Source organism: Magallana gigas, chromosome 3 (genome assembly GCF_963853765.1).
Source record: "Magallana gigas chromosome 3, xbMagGiga1.1, whole genome shotgun sequence".
Lineage (NCBI taxonomy): Eukaryota > Metazoa > Mollusca > Bivalvia > Ostreida > Ostreidae > Magallana > Magallana gigas.
The window spans coordinates 37143316-37167752 of record NC_088855.1 but is presented as its reverse complement, the minus strand read 5'-3'; the positions used below and the strand labels follow the sequence as shown (position 1 = coordinate 37167752).

At 33.1% G+C, this 24437-nt stretch overlaps 1 protein-coding gene across 1 annotated transcript in view; it reads right to left on the bottom strand.

Moving 5' to 3' along the window:
• Positions 1-1040: 1040 nt before the first annotated feature.
• The window catches only part of LOC105318117 (speract receptor), a 39351-nt gene continuing 15954 nt past the window's right edge, over positions 1041-24437 (bottom strand). The window contains exons 2-3 of the mRNA XM_066079538.1: positions 3921-6525; positions 1041-3693 (exon numbers count right to left, since the gene is read on the bottom strand). Of these exons, the coding sequence (XP_065935610.1) occupies positions 3259-3693; positions 3921-6525 (3040 nt within the window). The 3' untranslated portion in view covers positions 1041-3258. The remainder of the gene's footprint in view (positions 3694-3920; positions 6526-24437) is intronic.

Here is a 24437-nt window from a genome sequence, read left to right as displayed (position 1 = left end):
TCATTATTCTACGTAGAAAAATGACCCCCGGTCATTATTCTACGGGGGTCATTATTCTTCATTACACCGGCGACGTTATCGGTAAACGGTGACGTTAATGGAATGGTTGGCAACGTCACAATCAATGCTCCAACGAGGACGATTGCAGCTTAAAACTGATACTTACCTTAAATTTTGGTCCAGACAAGTTGGCTATTTGCACTTTTGATGTTTTTTGTTTTATAGTTGGAAAAACTTAAGTTGCAGAAATCCAGTTTTGTAAAATATGGTAACCTATGCGCCATATTGTTTCCTAATCGGCAATGATAAAAGGCGTTGCCACAATCGCTCGCCGGCGACGCGCGTTCCAGCATTCGGCGACAAAGGCAACACCGGCAAATCCGGCGATGCCGGTTAAATGGAAAGCACCATGGGTTTCCATCGATCTGCATCGAATTTTAACTCTGTATGATGAGAGAAAATATAAAGTCCTTAATCCTGTTACAAAAAAAGATGGTCAAATTTGATTCAACTTAAAGCACTAAGTAATATTGCCTTCTTTTTATAACATCATGAATTTCAAATATTGGCGTATGAGAAGACTTCCATGCATGGGGTACGTCATAAGTTATAATTGTGCAAACTATACGCTTTTTTCTTTTATCTAAATGTTATGTATTCTTTAGGGAAAAAATATTTTAAGGAAGTTACTAATAATGCTTTAACAATATTGTTTATGTACGTTCACATAACAAATGTCTTCCAATATCAATAATTATCTGCTGCTTTTCTGAAAGTAGAAGTCAGAAGCAAGTGACAATTTTATCGTGTATGTCAAGTTTCCGAAATGACTATAAACATATGTGTATGCATGTACCGGTAAATATCCCAGAGAACTAAAATGTACACCAACACAGTTAATAGATACAGTATGAAAAAAGAGCATAATAAATCCGTATCGCTGAATAGGGCGCATTCACACAGACAGTTTCATAAAAAACACAACAACATACGAATGATGACAAATTTATAATTTAATTCATATTTTCTAATTGCTCCAACAAAATTGATGGTATGTCAACTTTTTTTTAAAAACGTACCATTAAACCTAAATTCATACATAAAATAAAGTTCAATCAAATTATTAATTAAAATAAAGTATTCCGGCCGCATACAATCAAAGACGGCATAAAGACATACTAATTGATTGCAAATATTAATGCAACCATCAAAACAACTAATTCAGTGAATTTTAGAATACATCATTAGGAACCAGGCAAAATATACGGCAAAAATTGGGCTGGTACAAATGAACATCGAACAATCACTTTTTTTATATAAGAAAAGCATGGGTCTCATATTATTTTAACATTAAATACCCATGGAACCTACACTTGCAATTTTTCATCATAAATAAAATACTGAACAAACATGCAAAGTGTTCACATTTTACATGTTAATTTCAAAATTTCGACAAATCAATCAATATTTAAGTAAAGTTAAAATGTGCGATAAAAGGATAAACACTATATAAACTTTCATATATAGCAATAAACTTGGTAACATGTGAGAAAAGGATACAATAAATTGCCATTTCAATTGAGGTTTGAGAAAAAATGCTCATTTACTTAAGGTAACCCACTATTTCCATATTCTCTATAACAAACTAAAAGATCTACAAGGTCCCTTTTTAAGGCTATTCATTTTTTGCTAATCTTTTAAGTGTTTTATTCAATTACTTTTAATATGAAATATTTAATAAGAAACCTTATAAAGCATCACAACTCTTAGAAAAACATTAACTTGAAAATTCTCCCCCTCTTCTTATAACTGTCATAATTTTACCTCATTGTAAGAAACTGTTTGCATATCTTTTTTAGTTTTCTAACACATATTTCAAAACATGTACATGTATCTTAAATACAAAGAATTGACCTGTTTGGTAATTTTACTAATTTACTTTGTTTTAATTACATTTTCACTTGCTGTCCAGCAGATGATTTTTTTCCCAATAAGTTGTCATGTTGTAAATTTTGAATTTACCGGTTGGCAGTAAATACAAAATTTATATGACAACTTGTAAATTTTGTTTTTACTGACACCCGGTAAATTCAAAATTTACAACATGACAAAGCATGAAGGTAACGATCACTTTTAGTGAATATTTCATCTACTTTTGATTTTACTATCATGTATTTCAAACATGCTAAAACAATCGGACCTATATCAGTGTGATGCTGTGTACAATAAAGATAAAATGTAAAAAAAAAAAAGAAAACCACACAAGGGTCTGGGAAAAAATTGAAATTCCTTGACATAAATGCTTATATTTTACACGTCTTTCGACATTTCTGATGCACAAATACAATGTAAATGAAAGTGAAAATGTGTTGTTTCTCATTCCTTTATCTGAAGTCGGTTTTAATTCATTTCTTCAGATGATTATATTTTAAGACCAAATGTCCTACACATATCATAAAAGAGATAATTTAAGAAGGAAAAAGGGTATTTGGCCAGGTTTGATCAAATACAATTTAAAAGTAAGCATTCTAATCTTAAATTTCGCAATTAACTTAACTCTCTAACTACTGGTCATTATTAAAAATCAACTCGAGAATTTAAGCAATATACACATGCCTTCACATAGAATAATTTTAAATACTCTACGTCCATTTACAACGTTACACTATTGAGGGGAATCCCTTTAATATGGAAATAAATGATTTCACTACATCTTGTTAAACATGTACAATATACTGTTATAATTTAAGACCATTATTCTTAGAACAATGTACTTCATAGTTTTGATACAGCAGCAGTAACATACTATATAAACATTAACATGAGACATTAACTGTTTTTTATTCATATGTACAGGCATGTGTGATACTTTTATTTATTTTGTTTTGTACCGGTCTTATAAAAGTAATAAATATTGCCTGCTCCTTAATGTAGATTTTTCACGATGTCCGTTGCTTAGAAAGATTTGATTAATCAATCTAGAATTGAAGAACAATTTCTTTATCTCACAAAAGCTCTTTTGTTAGAAAATATACATGTGTACGGTTTTTTTTCCTCCTGGGTGGAAGTTATTTTTTATACATTAGATTTCGTCGAAATGTTCAAGATAAATAAAAAAATAAATAGATAAAAAAAAAAGACAACAACAGCATCTTTCTCGAGGAAACGGACAATTCATACACCTTTTGAAACGATTCGATAAACGTGAACTTCTATGAAGATAAAATATGTTACTAAAAATAAAAATTTAAAATTTCGTTAAACTTCCGCAAAATCATCCTCCACATCTACAGTCACTTCCATAACTTCCGGTAGCATATCCGCTCTTTGTTTCGTCCGTCGCCTTTGGTACATATTTTTGGCCTTTCCATTCCCCATTTTAAGACCGCCATTTTCTTTGGCCCGATTTTCATTCACGAAAGTAATCTTTTTGTCAGTTTTATTTGAGCGAGCGTCGTTGGCAAGAGACGACTTTTTGGTAATGTCACTCGGGGGAGGACGGGATTCGTTCACATATCCGTTCTCCATGGCAGGCATTGCAAGGTTTTTCGGCGAGGGACTGAGAAGCGGTTCCTCTTCTCCTGAAGTGTCACTGGGGATTTTTGTATTTCGAGCCGTCAGCATACTGTTCAGCGAGGAGTCAGAGAATTTCCTAGTTCTTCCGGTCAGCCAAAATGTTTCATACTCGGCCCCCTATAACAAAAGAAAAATTGTCAACGAAATTAGTAAACATGCTTGTACGACTTTACATTTACGCACTAATTCAACTTCTTTTAATGAACAACCTAATATTCTTATATAAGCATGAACTACTGAGCAAATGTACTCTTCAACTTCACATTTTTTAAATGGAATTACATCAGTTTCATAAAAAGCTACATTTTCTTCCCTGAAAGACATTTGAAATTCAAAATACTAACCCTAACAATAAGTAGTCCCGATCTTTCAGATGAAAAACTATTCGATGTAACGAGAGCTTTACGCAGATCCATGGAAATGTGAATTTTTGAAGAGTCCGAAGATCTTGCCAAACTTCGCACAACTTCGGGTAAGTCACTGAACAGAACAAATTGGGGTGTGTCCGTTTCCACAATGCCCGTTGTTGAAGTGCCAATATGGGCCCCTATACTTAGTGACATCATCCAGATATCATCTGAATTACAGTTTGATTCTTCTATGTTTTCATGAGTGAGGATATCTAAACACATGTGAGCAGTTTTCATTGCAACGCTCAATTCGTTGTTATTGTTAATATCCCCCATCCCTACAATTATCATAAAAGACGTTCCGTACGAACTGTACCGGAATGCAGAATATTTGCTCACGAGTCGGTCCAAATAATTACACATGCTTGTCAGTTTTTGCACCTTTTGTTTCGAAGGTAGATCTTTAAAATCGTTTTCTTTCGTAATTTCCACACAAATCACCCCTATAGTTTTCTCTTCGTCATGGTCAATAGCATTTCCGTTCGATATAGCATCGGCTACCTCTCCCGGCATGATACTAGACATCATAGTTTCCATTTGTTTTTTTGTTGACTCCAATTCTATAGTTTTTTCTTCAACACATTCTTCTAAATGTTGAGTGTAATCTTCCATTGACTGGATAACGCTGTCCATCACAGACTTTCTCAATGGATTATTCCGCTTCATAAGCTTAAGAATTTGATCGAACGACGGTCGACTATTTGGATTGTCTGTCCAGGCAATCTCCATAATCTGTCTAATTGACACAGGTATATCCAACTGAATCTTTGGACGCAAGTTACTAGAGCAAATTGCATGCACAACTTCTTTAGTTGATGATGTTCCAAGGTGTTCACTATAAGGTTCTTCTTGTGTGTATATTTCTTGCAACAGAATAGAAAAGCTAAACACGTCTGACTCAGGTGTTAGTTTGCACTTGAAGTGTGCTCGCAGAACTTCCGGTGCTACCCAAAACTCCCTCGATGATGTCGTTTGAGTTGTTAAGCTTCCAGTATAAACTTCTCCTGAAGTCATTGCGTAGTTTTCGTTGTTCAGAGATAACAGTCTCAAGAATTCCCAATCACCTACTTTGACTGTCCACTTCGCATCTACGAAACAAACCGCTCCTTTTAAATTTCCATGAACAAGATGTTGATGATGAAGGAAACACATCCCCTGGCACACATCTAGAGCCAGTGCCAATTTAAAATCAGGTGTCATTGTTATCTTATTATCTTGTAAAACTTCTGCTAAGGACCCTTTCCGACAATATTCACCTATCAAGTATTTTTCATTGTCTACGACCGTAAGTCCATAGAACTTAACCACATTAGGGTGAGATATCTTATCACGAAGTATTAGCATCTCCTGTTTCATTTCTTTGGTTAAGTTCTGCATTTGATGGATCTCTAGCAACCGGACACCGATATCATAGCCTTTCCACTTCCCTGGCCATTGTAACACCTTATCCACCAAAGCGTCTAGCTGTCTCCGATCCATATCGGATTGAGCCGACTGTAAAGATTTTGCCGATCGTCCAAAGATGGATGAAGCTCGGTTCGAAGAATTGGTTTTATTATCGTAATAAAATACAATATCTTCAATAGGAATTAACCAATCATCTCTATTAAGTAACCGCCAATACTTGAATTTCTGTAGAAGTATATAACCTCCCAGTGCCCCTACCACGATTGTGCCTATAGGAACTCCGATCGCCACCTGAGTTATCCAGGAGTCATCCACAACTTTCCCTTCACTTTCTTTATCTGCCATTACTTGGGCCCACATGTTATTACCTCCACAACTTATTTGCTGCACCACGTTGATTTGTACTCTACTGGTCATATCAGGGCTAAGTGGAGCAAATCCTAAATCTTCACAGTCAGCTCTAGGAGTGCCCTCCGTCAGAAACCAGTCAATGTATCGGACGAGTTCTTTTGATGACGAACAGTCAGTCATTAGAGTTTTATATAAGATAAAATGTGTAAACCCGGCTATTGGATATGAACCTGACGCAGCGCTGTTTGCCAAAGCAAATGTTAATGCTGATGGATTCTGAGAAGCGAAATAATCCATTGACTTTTGTACAGCTGCTGATGTAGGAGACATATATTCTCCGGCTCCATTACGAAGGAGAGCGGTTTCAACAATGCCGTCCTGCACGTCGGCCACAGACAGATAGCCAATGGAGTTCTGAAACGACAATAGTAAACCAGAGACACCGCGAGTCTGCATACCGTAGTAAGTTATCGCGGAAGGATTCCAGTACATCGGATGTCCAGTGTCATTAACGCCCTGTGAAAAATGCCCGTAGGTACTGTTCCAGTTCTGGTCCACGGCAGAAAGTGCCAAGGTGAAGAGATCCGTCGAGCCCGATTTATCAGCACGCGCAATCACAACAATATTTTCCGCAGGGAAATTGCCTGCAGGATTGTTAGTTGCAAATGTGGTGTCATCCCATCGGCTGATGGTTCCGTTATATATTCCAACCAACTGCTCCATGGAGAGATTTAGTTTGCCGGTCCCGAAGTTCGGAATGTTATATCCCATCACTATGGCCCTGAAAAACAGAGTAGTTTATCAACATGCAGTACTTCAGGCAGGTTCACGGGAATACTAGTAGTACCGATGAAATGTATCTCAAATACTAATGACCATCTGATAAAATAGTTTCATTAGAAATAATCCTTAATATTCAGAATATCCTCCTTTACAGGTTTTAGTTATAATTAGAACATTATCTTTTGTGAATAATGTATTCTGTAAAGTATTCTGTCGTGGAAGTAAGCGGAATGGAGTCACTAGGATTAAATATGTTGAAACAACCACATTCAAAAATGGGAAACTGGTATCTAAAATTTAGAATGCTATTTCAGAAGTTTAAGATTCACCTTTACCTTTGTGTATTCCTACAGATAATGCACCATTATTCAATTATTTATTCAAAGTAAAGTGTTCAAAGTACACCATTGCATAAACATTGTACCATTTCTATTACATTCTCCAAATGATGATAACAATTTTACCACGCAAGCAACTCTTGGAGTCATTAACTTTGAAAGGTACGGTATTGTTATATAAGTCCTAACGTATTGATTCACAATCAAACTTTGAAAATGCTTACCATTAATTCGTAGCTTACAGTATTTAAAGAAAAAAAACTTTCGTGTTAACTTAGTAGCATGACAACGATTTCATGTCTCAAATTAATTATTTCCGACTCGGAAATAATGGAGAGGATTTGAATAGCTTTGCCTAAAATTGATCATGTTATTTTATTTTTATTTATACACAACAAAAAGGACTACAGATTCGAGACGAGAAAAAATAAAAGGAAATACGTTTGAAACAAATGGCATTTTATAGAGGTATCTATAATGAAATAAGGGTTTCTTTTATCGTTTAAGGCAGACGGGATATTATATCTATGATAAATAAGGAATTTCTCATCATGAAAGGCAGACGGAAAAGCGAAATAATAAAAAAATTAATTTACGTTAACAAGACCTTCGCCTAAAATTCACACAGTCGCAACTCAGTAGGTCTCGTAGCTAAGTTTACGAAACAACATCTTGCAAATACTAGTAAGCAAACCCTTAAACATTAAAAAGAAATGTATCGTTAAAAATCTCTTTAACCCTTCATAAATATATTTGGTTCTTTAACACACAAGGCTGTGCAGTCAACTTGAATACTCCCTATCATCATTTGTATTCGCAGAGTGGAGTGTTGTGATAGAACCGACGATACCTAAAAACAAATATTACTTTTAAAGGAATGATTGGCATGGGATATTAGTTGTCACCATGAACTATTGTACAAAGCCAATAGTACTACACGAATTAAAAAGAAAGAATCGTGGTTTTTTTTTTTTTTTTTGCTTTCCGAGATAGCAAGGAATTAACTTTAAGTTAAGCTGGCGAACCTTAGGAAAACTTTATTTAAATCCTTAATATAACTGTATACATGTTTAAATCCAAAGACAAATGCACCAAAATAATGTTCCTTAGTTATAAAAATATTGAATAAAGATTTACTTGGAGCTGTCACTGCATTTTAAACAAAGTAGTGCGAGGCGTAATGTGGGCACAAATAGTGAAGTTTGCCGCATGCCTCATATGGACACAACTGTGATCGGCCGAAGCCGACCGCAATATAAGCATTCTTTGCTTAATCGAAGCCACATTACCCCGGTGTATTACTGGGAAAGATCGTTCACGTGATGTACTGAAAATGTGAGTCAATGGTTAATGGTAGGATTTGATAATGTAAAATATATATGCATATGTTATGCATCGCTGAATAATACCCATTAATTAGAAAACAATTATGGATACGATATGGTAACTTGTTGCCATATTAACGATACGTAGAAGATATCAAGAAATATCAGAAGTGTAAAAAACCAGCCTCCTCCTAAAATTACCAAATTCCTTACCCTATTGTCATTCTCGAGAACATGTAAGAGATTTGTTTTATACTTCAAACAAAGTTATTAGTTTACAAAAATGTGTTATTCCATGCATATACATGTAATTTATCTCTTTATTTTTCAAAATTTGTATGCATCAAAAAAATTTTTAATTTACATTTCTAGATACGAATGAATAGAGAGTACTTTTAGGTAATACATGTGATTTGTCTCTTGAAAACACTCTCCAAACTATTGTACTATAATGAAATCTCTTACTTGTTCTCGAGATTAGAAAAAAAAGCTGATAGTGATCAACCCCGTCCAATAATATCCGTCTTGTCTCTTTTGAAGTTCATACATGTGAATCAATCTTTCATGAACTTATCTTTTCTCACAAAGAAATGAATTTACTTAGTTGCAGTTTAAAAAGATTATGCAAAAAAACACCAATCATCAGAAAAAGTTTTAAAAACACGCAAGAATCGATTGAACTTTGAAGTAGAGAGAAAGCCCACTGGTTTCTATTGTAAAATGACAACAAACTTTGGTTCAATTACCATTGATGGAATGGGAAAAGAGTTCATTCAGATTCAAATTTTTATATCCAATTCGGGTGTAACGTGTATTGATGTTGAACATAATTCAATACTGAAGAGAATTGCACACAGCTTATTTTTTTTAAGATGAAATAAAATTTACTTTAAAGTCATTCAATTCAAGTTTTTGTATTTTGCAATAGCGGTCTTTGATATCTGTACCTTGCACCTATCCTTCATACGCCCTTTTTAAGCAAAGTTTATCGATTTCGAAAATCTTCATTTTTTTCTTGTATTCAATGTTCATGGAAGAACACTCAGATATGGGTCAGTTCGGTTTAATTCTTTCATTTATGCGACCATGAACTTAAACATAAGTATTATCCATCTCTGACAAACACTCTTAATGATAAAAAAAATTTAGAAGGATTGATATGTTTTTAATTCTTTTCAGACAAGGAAGAAACACAGAAAACAAAATGCACATCACAAATTCACATCACGTATCTCTTAATGATACAAATACTTGTATTAGGTTTCAAAAAGTCGACAAAAAATCTAAATAATCGCTTAAAGATTACCAATACCATTATGATACCACTATTTTATCAACCAATTAAAATGTTAACCGATATATTTAAATAGAATAGGATTTAATTGATGAGTCTTTAGCTTTATATCAATAGTGACAAAAAATTAAAATAATCTTTGTCACTACATGATCTTGTAATATATATTATTATCATGTGTATAAAATGCATAAGTCAGTCCATATACGTTGTACCTACAATGAAGACAACATAATTTTCTGATTACTATGGTATTCTAACACATGTTTTACCACATCAACGAGGATGAAATTACAAGCCATATTTTGAAGTCTGTAAGTTAACGTCAATTTCTACATGCATCGATTTTTTTCTTTCAACGTCAAAACCTTTAAATTATTTGAAAATTAAATCATATAAATATAAATCTACATAAATATCATTTATTGCCGGTATTTGATATAGTGTCATCTGGATATCAAAATGATTCAAGCTTTTATGTATCAAAAGTTCCAACCCTAATTTATTGTTTTAATGTGTAATATCAAATCTCACTTTCGTTATTGGCAATGTAAATTAAATTCTTGTTGTTTTAAATTATGATTAAAAATTATTCAAGAATTTATTATATTAATAATGTTCTTATTTTTTTTTGGTAGACATGAAAGCTAGTTGAAATTGATATAATGGATACAGGTTACAAGCTCTGAAGTATCAATAGTTCTTTATTATAACTTCCTATCAGGTGATCTCAAATATCTTAAACTGGACTGAAAAGTAACACGCAGAGTGTGTTTGTTGTTCCAATGAACTGTATTTAGCGTCTGCGTAATGTCAAACAGACAACGGAGGCTGTGTTTGTTTTTTGTAAACAGTCTGCAATCAATTCCAGACAATAAGATATTGAATAGGTACACATGCTGTTTTTACTAATATCAAAATTTCTGTTCAAACCAAATATCATTGAAGATAAATTATTATAATAAAAAGCTTCAAAGAAATCAATAGAGAGACGGGCGTGCACGTCGATCTCTTAAGATGTATGCGAGTGAACCATGACCCAGCTTTCTTCTTCATAAAAGTAAACGCACAATAATGACATGTCTTAAAATACTTTAAAAAACGCGCTCCATTAAATTCGATCAGCTTCTTTATCACTAAGTTGGTATGTCAGTTATTACATGAGAAACACTCGAATCATTCATCATTAAGGCTTATTAAAATCGAAATAATAAAACTTGCTTTAAAAAAAGGGGACTTCACAAAGCTTACTTTCGTTGCGTTCGTTATTTTCAAATAACCAAATTAATTCTGTTACACAGATATGTCTTATGAAGTAACATCAGAATATTCCATCTGTAACACATTACCTCCTATTGATTAAACATTACCCCCTCCCCCCATTTCTATGTTTAATCCCCCAATATCATTAAAGATGAATCATTATAATAAAATGCGTAAAAGAATCAATACAGAAAAGGACATACAGACCTCCCCCCCCTCCTTAAACAAAAAAATATTAATATCTTTTATCTACCAATCAAATTGAGTTTAAACGTATTTTTTTTATTATATCTATTGTATTCCAAGAAATAAGAAAAAGTAATTTACGTTCACTGTGAGAGCTTGAATACGAGTCTCATTTTTTAAAGTTTATTCTTTTATGATGAAATAACGTAAATAAGAAAAATGATAAAAGAACTAACAAAATTAAATATGTCTAAAAACTCTTTTGGATTATAATCCACAGTAAATGTTTTAGCTATATGAGCCAAGGGCCAGATTCGGTCATTCTCATATCCAGGGGGACGTAAGAATAAACGAGTTTGTCCCTTGTCTAGCAAAGATGATACATAGATTGCAAAAATATTTTTATAGGTGTTAAACATTAAGCACAAAAAATATAACAAGTCCCGTCTAGATTCTTGGTTAATATTGAGAGTTTATCGGATGTTGACGAAAAGAATTTGTTCAAGTTGGATATCTGTGGAGCCATTAATCAGGATGAACTCTTTACCGTACGAGTAAACCTGGGACCTTTTTGGACAATGTACAACTATACTTAGTATTATGATAGAATATGGAACACCAACGCTCTACCAACTGAGCTAAATGGTTAACCCAGTAGCTAATGATGATATTCAACCAAATTGCTTAATACAAACAATTAGTAAACCCTTTAAATCGCCATCTTGTGACGTAGTATCATAAAACGGATAAGTATTGATTACGTAGGGTACCCTTAATGTTTTTTAAATTGTTTGTATCGATAAAGAAGATGAGTGGATAAGGCGTGTAAAATGCCCATACGCGGTCGGACAGGCTACTGAAAAATTAAAGTATCAATAAATCCGATGGATTTTTTAAAAATTATTTAAAACAATATATATTTAACAAATCATTGATTTTTAACCTGTAGGTATGTTCAATACTTGGAATATGTTGATTCAAACAGGCGTATACGTATCAAAAGCTGCAAATACTGTCATTTTTTAGAACTTTAAAGCATCTTCTTTTATAGAGTGGGTCTGTGCTCCATATTTTACTCATAATCTAATTAAGGTCTATTGGGAAACAAACCGATTTCAATCAACAAAAACGTGGAGAGATGACCCACTATACATTAAAAATATCATTTTGTATCTCAACAATTGAACGTTTTGAAAAGTCCGGTGGTTCGTGGCCTTAGTCACACATAATATTTAAAAAGCCCACTTTGTTGTGTCTGAAATGGCTCAGTGGTTAGAGTACCTGGCATAAGCTAAACTTATATATCTAGGGTTTTTATGTTACGGGTTCGATACCACAAAAATTTCCGACAATATTTTTTTTTCGTATTTTATGTTAAATATATTAAAAACTGACTATAGTTAAAAATTTTGCCTTTGAAAAGTTGTATTGTAATATATTTGAATAGATTAAATTGGGGAAAAATAAATTTAAAATTGTATTTCACTACTAAACCGAATGGGCATTTGCGCCATCTTATTCCCCCATCTTCTTTAGGTAAATATCATAATTATAGTTCAGTGGTTAAAATATCAGCCTTGCGAACCGAAGCACATGAGTTCGAATCCACCTGGAGCTTTTATTTTTTCTTACTGAAAACAATTATTAAAATTTTTGAAAATCGTCCCCCAAACTTTTTTTTATCTTAAAATTCTTTTTACCATTGAAATTATTTTTAAAATGTTTAAAAATGAATATTTACGTCCATTGACCGAATGTTTGAGGTTATAAACACCAGTTTTAGTTTATTTGTTTCTAGCAATATTAATTGAAAGGCTTTAAACTGCTGTTAGTTATTAGACCTGTAATCTGCATATTCACAAACGTAGCTAATGTAATAAAAATAAACGTATATTTGGCATTTAACGGTGCGCCAATGTTACCTTCACTCAAATGAACACTATTATAAAACTTTCGATCCCTGTCTGCTTTATGTAGAGATTATAAAAAATCTAAATTGTATCATCAATATTTCATTAGGCATGTCCTGTCGGCAATTATTCTTCAATCGCTTGCTTGATTGATTATTGTTCCACACTATATTGAACATATTTCAACAACACATATTTCAATCATAATCCTTCATTTACATGAACCACTTGAATGGTATAAAAGCCTTTAGATGCAGTGTGAATGGCGATAGAATTATTCATAATACCATTTCCTTAATAATAAGTGTTGATATACTTAGTGAATGCATTTGCTTTGATTTCATTTTATTCAGATTTATGAGGACGATAATTAAAAAGTGCAAAAATAAAAACCTAGATGTCCATGGAATGGATCAATGTAACATTTTGTTGAAACATTCTGTAAACGACGAAATGAATTTGAAAGATGTAATGTTTTAAGGTAAAATGCCAAGTGTGTTATAAACACCGTTTATCATCATATTAAAATACTAAATACTTGTGGTTATATTAAAGTTTTGTAATTCAAAGAATTCAAAACTATCTTTAACAAGATTGTTACAGATAGTTTTGAATTCTTTAAATTACAAAACTTTAATACAACACATGCATAATCAAAGGAAAGGACACATTGCATAAACAAAGGTGTGCAAGACTCTTTATATTGTAGGCACATATGGGTAAACATATACATGTACTTGCAGTTTAGAGCTTTGTTTTGCTGTGTTGTGACGTTGTAATCAAGCTTATTTTGGCTGGCTGGATTGTGATGCCAATGTCATATCAAATCCATGTACAATTATGGGTTATGATAATGTCTACAGTTTCATTTGCAGAGGATAATATATACTTACAAGAATTCATATATTGTTTTACCATAAAAATATACAGCAGGGGTCTGATAAAAATCAATATTCAAATCATTGTACATGAATTTATTTTGTCTTAGTTACAGTTGATTTAAATGTCTTTGATTTTAAATTTATTGTGTTTTAACTGATTTAACAGAGGTTATAAATGTGCTTAGATTCAGTATCCCGTAGAAACTTCAAAGATATTTCATAGATTATCGTACGACTACTAATATAGCTTTAGTATTGTATGGAATAAATCATGATGACTCACAGAAAAACCCCCCCCCCAAAACCCAAAATTTCTGGCTCACAACGAAAACGCATTTTCCTATACACATAGTGCTAGCTTAATCTTAAGCAATGCGGAATCAATTGCAACAAATCTGTTTCAATAACATATTGGTAATTGCGTTTGATTACTTGCAGGAAGATTTTAATTATTTTGATTTCCAGTTCAGTAAATCTATCTTTGAGGAAAAGAGTAAAATTTTGAACTGCAAAAGCAACAAACGTTCATAAATCTTATTTTATACAGTTGCCTAAATATGAATTCAACTTTAAGCCCCTTTCGCAATTGGTGCACGAGCAGAAGCGACAAAATATTCGTGCGACCGAAAAAATAGATATGAATCGTAAACTGTTGCCGAAATAACCGCATATGAAAAAATATTCGTACGAATTTCGCACGATCTAAGCGAGCGTTGTGCGATGTAAACGCATTAAATCTTGCGTCTGTATGCGACTGTTGTACAGTGAAAGCAACTGTTGATAATATGATAGGATCGCGCGAGAGACCAGGTGATCGGACGATTGAACGTGCGCCAAAGCGATTGGACGTGCGATTATGCGTTCCATGGTACGAATGCTCGTGCGAGTCAGAGGGGTATATTCCACCCATTTCCGACGCTCTAAAGGGGCTTTAGATTATCTCTATATAAAGCCCCTTTCACAATAGGCGCACGACCACTTTATACCACTTTGCGATCGAATTTTTTTAGCTTTGCACGAGCTCTCGCATACGTTGCACGAACCCTCGCTTAGGTTGCACGAGCTCTCGCATTCGTAGCATACGTTTTACTGGTTGCATCAAGTCTCTGCTGAATAGTGGACATGTCCTATTCAGACGCGACCGGACGCGATCCAGATTATCGCAGTGCAACGCACGATTATTAGTACGAACGTTTTACAACGTTTTGTGTACTCGCAAGAGTGATACACGATTTATAAAGATCGTAAGATAAATCGCTGGTGTTTATACGTTTGTTTTGCGACCGTGAGACTGTTGCTCAACGTGTCTCGTGTAATCTTGCAACGTTTTACTATCATTGCACAACTTATCAGCCTCAATGTGCCATGCTTTGCTACTAGTATATATACTCTGTATAAGTATCTCTGTTTCAGAACAAAATTTACAATATACACTTATTGCATGATGGTGAGGGAAATACATGTATGAAGATTTATTCCCTCGAGAAAAATCATATTTCCAGAGGGCTTCGCCCGAGAGAAATTTGTTTTTTTCTGGGGAATAAATCTTCATATTCCTTGACCATTAATGCAATAAATGTTTTATTATACCAAGCAACACATGATTACATAAAATATGTTAATTTCTAATAATGTTTGACTTTTCAACAGTCGCAACATTAACGTCGTGATTGTTTGATTTCCCATGTAACTGTCTTACTTTTCTTTCATAAATCATAGATAGTTAAGTTGGTTCTGAGATATAAAGAGATTTATCATGATTAAATATTTTTGATTAAATCATATTTGTCTACATCGTATGCTCATATCAGCTTTTTCATTCCTATGACATCGCCCTGTCACATGACTTTCTAGACCAATCAGATATAATAGAACAATCATATTGAGGTATAATAATAAATGCTGCTGCATATCTGTATCTTCATCTTTTCTCGCTTACAACTATGTCTACTGAATATGGGCGGTGTATATACCCCCTCTGACTCACACGATCATTCGTACCATGGAACGCATAATCGTACGTCGAATCACGATGGCGCACGTTCAATCGTCCGATCACCTAGTCTCTCACAACAGTTGCTTTTATTGTACAACAGTCGCATACAGACGCAAGATACATCGAAAGATTCAATGTGTTTACATCGCACAACGCTCACTTAGATCGTGCGAAATTCGTACGAATACTTTTTTCATATGCGATTATTTCGGTAACAATAACGATTCATATCTAATTTTTTCGGTCGCACGAATAATTGGGTCGTGCGCCATTTGTGAAAGGGGCTTAACAAAACAAACTCAACTATCTATGATTTATGAAAGAAAAGTGAGACAGTAACAAAGTAAATCAAACAATCACGACGTTATCGCTATTGAAAAGTCAAACAATATTATGTTGTTTGGTATAATAAAACGTTTATTACTTTAATGTTCAGGAAATATGAAGAATTATTCCCCCAGAAAAAACAAATTGTCCTCGGGCGAAGCCCTCGGGAAAATGATATTTCTTGAGGGAATAAATGTTCATATTTCCCGAACATTATTGTATAAATGTATATTGTCAATTGTCAATTATGGTCTAAAACAGAGATGCTCATACAGGGTATATATACTAGTGGCAAAGCATTGCATATTGAGGCCGATAAGTCGTGCAGTGATTGTACAACGTTACAAGATTACATGAGACATTTAGAGCAACAGTCTCATGGTCACAAACACACGCATAAACAACAGCGATTAATCTTACGACCTTTAAAACTCGTGCATCACTCGTACGAGTACACAAAACGTTGTAAAACGTTCGTACTAATGTTCGTGCGTTGAACTGCGATAATTTGGATTGCATTTGGTCGCGTCTGAGTAGTGTGCATGTCAAGCCTCTTTCACAATTGGCGCACGAGCAGAAGCGACAAAATATTCGTGCGACCGAAATAATTAGATATGATTCGTAAACTGTTGCCGAAATAATCGCATTTGAAAAAAAGTATTCGTACAAAATTCGCAGGATCTAAGCGAGCGTTGTGCGACGTAAACGCATTAAATCTTGCGATATATCTTGCGTGTATATGCGACTGTTATAAAATGAAAGCGACTGTTGGAAGATAATGCGATAGGGTCGCGCGAGAGACCAGATGATCGCGCGATTGAACGTGCGCCAATGCGATTGGACGTGCGATCATGCGTTCCATGGTACGAATGCTCGTGCGAGTCAGAGGGGGTATATATACCGCCCATTTCCGACGCTTTTCAGTAGACATAGTTGAAAGCGAGAGAACATGCCGCGCAAGAAGAAACAGAGATGCAGCAGCATTTATTATTACACCTCAATATGATTATTCTATTATCTTTGATTGATCTAGAAAGTCACGTGGCAGGGTGATTTCATAGGAATGAAAAAGCTTTTAATTTTCACAAAATCAACTTAACTATCTATGATTCGAAATTATGAAAGAAAAGTGAGACAGTAACAGAGGAAATCAAACAATCAAACAACTTTTAGAAATCAACGTATTTTGTATAATCATATGTTGTTCGTTTATTGCATTAATGTTAAGGGAATATGAAGATTTATTCCCCCCAGAAAAACAAATTTCCTTCGGGCGATGCCCTGGGGAAATAAAGGTTTTATTAGAGAAATAAATCTTCATATTTCCCTTACCATCATGCAATAAATGTATATTGTTGAATTGTGGTCTGAAACAGAGATGCTTATACATGGTATATATTCAAATGGCAAAGCAAGGCATATTACACTGATAAGTCGTGCAATGATAGTAAAACGTTGCAAGATAACATGAGACATGTTGAGCAACAGTCTCATGGTCGCACAATACGCGCATTAACAACTGCGATTCATCTTACGACCTTTAAAAATCGTGCATCACTCTTGCGAGTACACAAAACGTTGTAAAACGTTCATACTACTGTTCGTGCGTTGCACTGCGATAATTTGGATCGCGTTCGGTCGCGTGTGAATAGTGTGCATGTCCACTATTCAGAGGAGACTTGATGCGACCAGTGAAACGTATGCAACGAATGCGAGAGCTCGTGCAGCGTAAGCGAGGGCTCGTGCAACGTATGCGAGAGCTCGCGCGAAGCTCAAAAATTTCGATTGCAAAGTGGTGTAAAGTGGTCGTGCGCCAATTGTGAAAGGGGCTTCAACTATTTTGAGGAGACTTGATGCGAGCATTAAAACCCATGCAACGAATGCGAGACCTCGTGCAACGTATGCGAAAACTGATGCAACGTATGCGAAGCCTGTAAAGCCTAAATTGATAAACACTACTTATGCAGAGAAATGAAGTACCATATACGCAATATTCAGCAAAATAATATTGATAATAACTTATTTAACAGGTAGCATTTTTTTCATACATTATCAAAAATCAAAATTCAAGTAATGTGCACATCTCTGATATATGTTCAATTGATCTGCAAAACAACATTTTTCTATCTTGAAAACTGTAGGAGGAGTTATCCGTACAATAGGTGCACCCTTATTAGCGGCCGCCCTCCCGCCATTCTATCCATTTCAATAAGCGGATTTTTTCTTTGGAAAACCTGTTTAATAAAACGATGTTTGTAACATGTATTTGGTTTTTAATCTTTTGATGATAAATATGTGTACAGACCCATTTAAGGTGGTATGGGACACCCCCATATCACGACATACTTCCTGTTGAAATAAACAATAAAATTAAGTATAATTTTATAAATCTCCTACCCCATAAAGAACTAAATATGATATGAGTTAAATTTGGCCCCCATAATTCGCCATTTTTAAAAGTGTTTCTGGTAAATAAAATGTTATTTTATATTTTAGAAGAGTTGATGTTGGTTATATTTTTCAAATATTTATTTGATTTCTTTGCACTCACTGTCAGTATATGACATCAGAAGTGACGCTATTCCTATAATTCAATCAAAATCAGTCAAAAAATTTCAATTTTCTTATTTTTTATGAATGAGAAATATAGATCGCATGCTTGAACAAGGAAAATTTTTTTGTCACTTATTAGCCTTGGCTAAATACATCTCTGATTAAAATATTTTGTTTGTTCAAGCATGCGCTTTATGTTTTCTGTAAGAAAAAATGCTTGAAAACAAGTTGTTTTATGCTAAAAAAAAATATAAAAATGGCGGGAAAAGGTTGTCTTTACAAGGTTATATTTCTAAATTGTGGGCAGTTGAATCAAAATGAACATTATGTTAAAACATCACATGTATAATTGAACAAATTACAGTTAAATGATGATGTTCATTTTAGGGGACCATTTCAGGCCCATATCATAATTATACAGTCCTTTGGTACCTAATTTTTAAAACATTTTTATAGTCAAATATTGTAAAATTAAAAAAAATTCTGAACAAGTGAAAGTATTTTGAATGCATCGTACTTTTATCTACAAAGATATCGACAAGTGTCATGTAACACCACCTGGAGCTTTAATATTTCATTTCATACTGCTAAAGATGCATTGAAGTTATTTGATTTTTGACTTTGAAAACACGGTGATTCTTATGTCATATCCCAATAAGACGTCAGCAAATCCGCGAGCTAGCTTAAACAGTATACATGTATATACCTTTTATAAAAGAAAGTTTGTTAAAAAAGTTAATATTATTCAAGAGAATAATCAATAAGCATTCTGTACGTGACAAATTGAATTAAGAGGACTAGATGGTCATGGCCATTTTTTGACTATATCGATTTCCTTTAAAAGGAGAGCTTTGCATAAATGTATAGGAAATTTTGAATTTCAAAACTAAAAATTATGGTGTTTATATGGTGTTAAATAGATTAAGACACGATTTGAGATCAATATTTTATTATTATTATTTTTATGTATGAAATAATTCACTTGTGCATTTTAAATGTTTGACCCAAATTTAAATGGTTGAGGTCAAGTTAAATATGAGAGATTCAGAGTTAAGAATTCATTGTTATATAAACAAAGCCCGATTTTATATTTGTTTACAAATAATGTAAACTAAGAAATTGCCATTTTTTGACAAGATAATTCGTGGCTAAACTGATTTTAATTTGTTCATAAATACAGAAAAATCAAAACAAAGAATTTCAAACTCCATATCTTGCTTGTAACTCAAAATTTGACTTTCAATTTTTGAAAAAAGCATTAGCAATTAAAGTATTAAAAAAACCATAATAACCATTCTAAATGATAAAAATGGGAAAATAAAACTCCAAATTATTAGCTCGAACCTTTCCTAGGTCCTTTAAGTACTATATCCAAAATTTGTTGGTAAATCTGGTTGTTAATTTGCTGACCATCTAGTCACCTTAATGTGATTTGTGCAAGTATACGGATTACAACAGTTCAATAAAGGTAAATACATTAATGTTTTGTGAAATAGAGAACTCTAAAGTTATACGGATTACAACAGTTCAATAGAGGTAAATACATTAATGTTTTGTGAAATAGAGAACTCTAAAAAAAGACAATATTGTCTGGGGATTCTGAGAGAACGTTTTATATCTGTGAAAGTGAACATATTTTCCTTATTTCAAATACAAATATCTATCTTAAAAAAAAAAAATAAAGAATTACTCATTCTTACCCAAGATCATAACAGCTTTTAATAATTATTTTTGATGATACATGTAAGGGCCTACATTTTTTGGTTGAAAAATTCCTTTTAACACTGCACAACCATTGTGAAGAGTTATTGATTGTTTATCATTGAAATTCTATTTCTTGCTTGATTAGTGTTAAGTCTTTTAAAGAGTCCGTTTATGCGAAGATTTATGATAAACGATGACTATGCAGTGTATCTAGATTCCATCCAAAATAAAATATCTGAGAACGTTTTCATGGCTAAATATTCATAATTTAAAACTCAGTAATATAGATTTTAAAAGATATGCTTAGCATTACTACGCACAATAGCATTAACTTTAATTTCCTTAGAAGCAAACTTCTATCCATTAATTTCCGCAAGGGACCAAGGAAAGCAACAATTTTAGAACACAATTGTTAATGATATCAGCTATAAAGCTTAAACTTTGACATTTTTTATGAAAAGTAACCCTAAGAGACTTCTCTATCGAAGGAACCTGGTAACTAAGAAAAACGTTGCGTAGGAATATTGATACTACTTTGCTTTCCTAGATACGAAATGTTTTAACAGCTTGATTCAAGCATGGTTTTTCCGAATCTTTGATGACTGTTAATGGGCTTATCTGTTGACAAATGAATACCATTTAATCTTGTAGTGCTTTAGCTTCCAAAGGGACTCGGTTTGTTTAAATTGTTTCAATTTCGCAAATGTTCTTTCCCCAGTATTAGAAGCGATTGTTAACGTTAGAGTATGCACTTTCTCACCTCTTTATAAAGCAAATATTACAAGCATTTATAGAAAAAAATAATTCATTTTGCTGATTAAATGTCCATTTCTTTTAAGCAAGAGTAAAATACATCATGTGAACTGAGGACATTTTTCATTCAACAAGACCCCTATGTTATGTATTTTAATTGATTTAGTATTCAAGATTTCAAGTAAAAATCATTTTGTAAATTAAATTTAAAAAATGATATGCATTTAGAGCTATGAAAACATTTATCTTATTTTAATTACTATTTTAAATGAAAAGTTATCAGTTCCATGATACCCTAGCTACTTTTACGAAAACTATCCTTTGAATATATATATGGATGAAGAAAGTTAAATCAGTAAGAGCCGATAAAAATATCATCATCATCATCATCATCATCATCATTTACAATTGTATTTTTTTTTACTTTTTAGGGAAAAAAGACCTTACTTCCAAAAAAATGGTACTTCCAAAAAAAATGGTATATGGAGATGTAAACACAAATTGAAAAATTTTAATGTCCAACTGAATTGACCGTACGTCTCTCGTTTTTGTATGAGTTTGTGTTCCGGTGGTACTCACCCCGCCATTGTTGGGAATTCCACAAGATCTGTATATGTGTTTCTCTCCGTATCCGACATAGTGGAATCCGATCCAGCATATTCTATATTAATGTTAGCAAAAATAGCGGCTCTTCCCGTACTACTTCCAACAGCGTCATAATTCATATCAAGAGCCACATATTGCTTTCTATTAAGAACATAAGCAGGTTGCCAACGCTTGTACACTTCATAAGGAAAACTAGCACCTTTTCCTCGAATAAATACTGCATTGATAGAGCACCATAGTTGTATCGATAAAACCAAATACCGGATCATTATATCATGTATTATCATGTCAATGTAAACTCATATAATGAAATTTGAACTCGGTTTCACTTTACTTTGTTTACCACCGTTGACCGTTAGGTTCATAGTTTGTCCTCAGGGTTCCTTCCTATAGAGCTAGGGTCCAAATGTTCTTGCATATAAAAATGAACCCTTGTTTGTTACCAGCAAATAATATTAAAAGTAAAGTTGAAGCCGTTATCTGAGTACCAATCAATGGCCCAAATAGAGATCAATGCTCACAGAACACCTTGCAGACTTAGTAAACAATTTTAAAACATCGGCCCTGTAATCTATATAATTACTAACACTAATAATATTCTTTACATAGCAGAAAGAAAGCATTTCTTTTCATAATGTTATTGGGATAACAGCGAACGATGCAGTCAGTTAGAATTATTAATTATACGTTGTTTAGGTAAAATATTTACTGTTACAATTTTCACTTTCAGGCAGCCTTACCATGGCGATCAAATGGTGATGCTCTGTGCAAGACATGTTAAATTAAAGGAGGATTGAATATCTAAGACGTTTTATTATTTATGATGAAATAGCTAAAGGGGACATACATAGTCATTTGTTTTCTTTAATCATATATTGTATTGCGTTTTGTAGTGAGAGTTGTTAAATTATTTTCTAAATTCAATAAATTTTAAAATGAAAAAAGTGCAAATTAAAATTTTTGAAAGTAAATATTGCCTTATAATTTACAAATATTAGATTATCGGATGTTCCACGTCATATGCAGTAGATGGATAAAGTATATTTGTTTTTTCTCAAAACTTAGCAATTGTGGAAACAAAATATTGTATTTTCAAAATGAATCAATTATTGTTTAAAAAATAATTAATACTTTGACGTAAATAGTCATGTGGGGGTATTAGAGCACGTGGTTAAACAATCTTAAGTTTGATGGTTACGTATCTTTTCTGTACTATTGAATATTTTTACTGGGTAAATGTATTGTAGATTGAGAGGAAAGAAACTGTTTGATCTAGTTCTTTGTTCTTTTTAGTGAGCCCAATCCGTTGTAGAATTGAGTAAAATCTACCTTAATCATTAAACTGTACTCGTTTTAAAAGTCGATGGGTTGATAAGGCGTGTAAAATGCCCCTACACGGTCGGACAAGCTACTGAAAAATTAAAATATCAATAAATCTGATATTTTTTTTAAAATTATCTAAAACAATATACAGTTTACATATCATTGATTTTTAACCTATAAGATTTTCATTTCTTGGAATATGTTGACTCAAACAGGCGTGTACGTATCAAACCTGCAAATACAGTCATTTTATAGAACTTCAAGGCATTTTATTTTATCTTATTCCCCCATCTTCTTTAGAAAAAAATATTTGACATGTTTTAGACAATTTATTTTCCATTGGGGCATTGTGTGCCAAAATAATCTTGGGTATACCAAATACACACGTGACCCATGAATTGATCGGGTTGCACACTTATTGACGAATTGATAGATTTAACCATTGACCTTTACTATGATTGGTCCTATTAAATTATTCGATTCATCGATACCTGGCAGTCCACTGCATTGATTGATTGATCAGTAAGAATGTATTAACTTATCTTTACTTGCATATTCAAGAATGTAATTTACTGGGTTTTTTTAAAACTTAAATCTTAAATCTTAAACTTTTAAATTTAAAATTGGGAATTCCCATCTTCAGTCTTGGAATTTAAAATTTAAACTTCCAACTTTAAAGACATTTACTCTTATAGGTTCCAAACTTTACACTTAGAATTTTTGACTTAAATCTATGAATTTCCAACTATAAATTAGGAAATTTCACCCTTAATATAGGATGTACTATCCAACTTGAAAGTTGAAATTTCCAACTTCAAGCCAAATTTCAAGTTGGAATTTTTAACTTTGATTTTTAAAATCCGAACTTTAAAATTGAAAGATCAACTTTAAAGTTGGAGTTTTATACTTTAATTTTGGAGAACACAATTTTAAAGTTGGAATCTTTAACTTTAATTTCAAAGTTTAAGGTGGATTCACTAAATTTATATTTGGAATTTCCAAATGAAATCTTGGAATTTCCAACGCTTAGGTTGAAAACCAACTTTTATCTTGGGTTTTCAAACTTAAATGCTGGAAGAACCAACCTTCAAGGTGGAATCTTTAACTTAAATGTAGGAGTTGTGTTAATCCTTCATTGTGTTATTCCACTGTTAACTGTATATGATTAATTTGTAATCTATCGTCAGTTTGAACTTTGGATGCTGATGCATACCAATTCAAGTAAAAGTATATTCCATACAAAGTCTAGATAAGAGTCTTAACGCTTAATGGTTGGTTAAAGGTTTCATGAGGCTGGGTCAAACAAGGGAATAATTTGAGGGTTGGCCCAGTATGAGTCCTGTACGGGAGAGAGCGCCCCGTAATACAAGTACAGATAAAAACATTGTCAATAAAGAATCTTATATTTACATGTACTTTTGTGACAGCGTTACAGTTGAACCCGTATAATT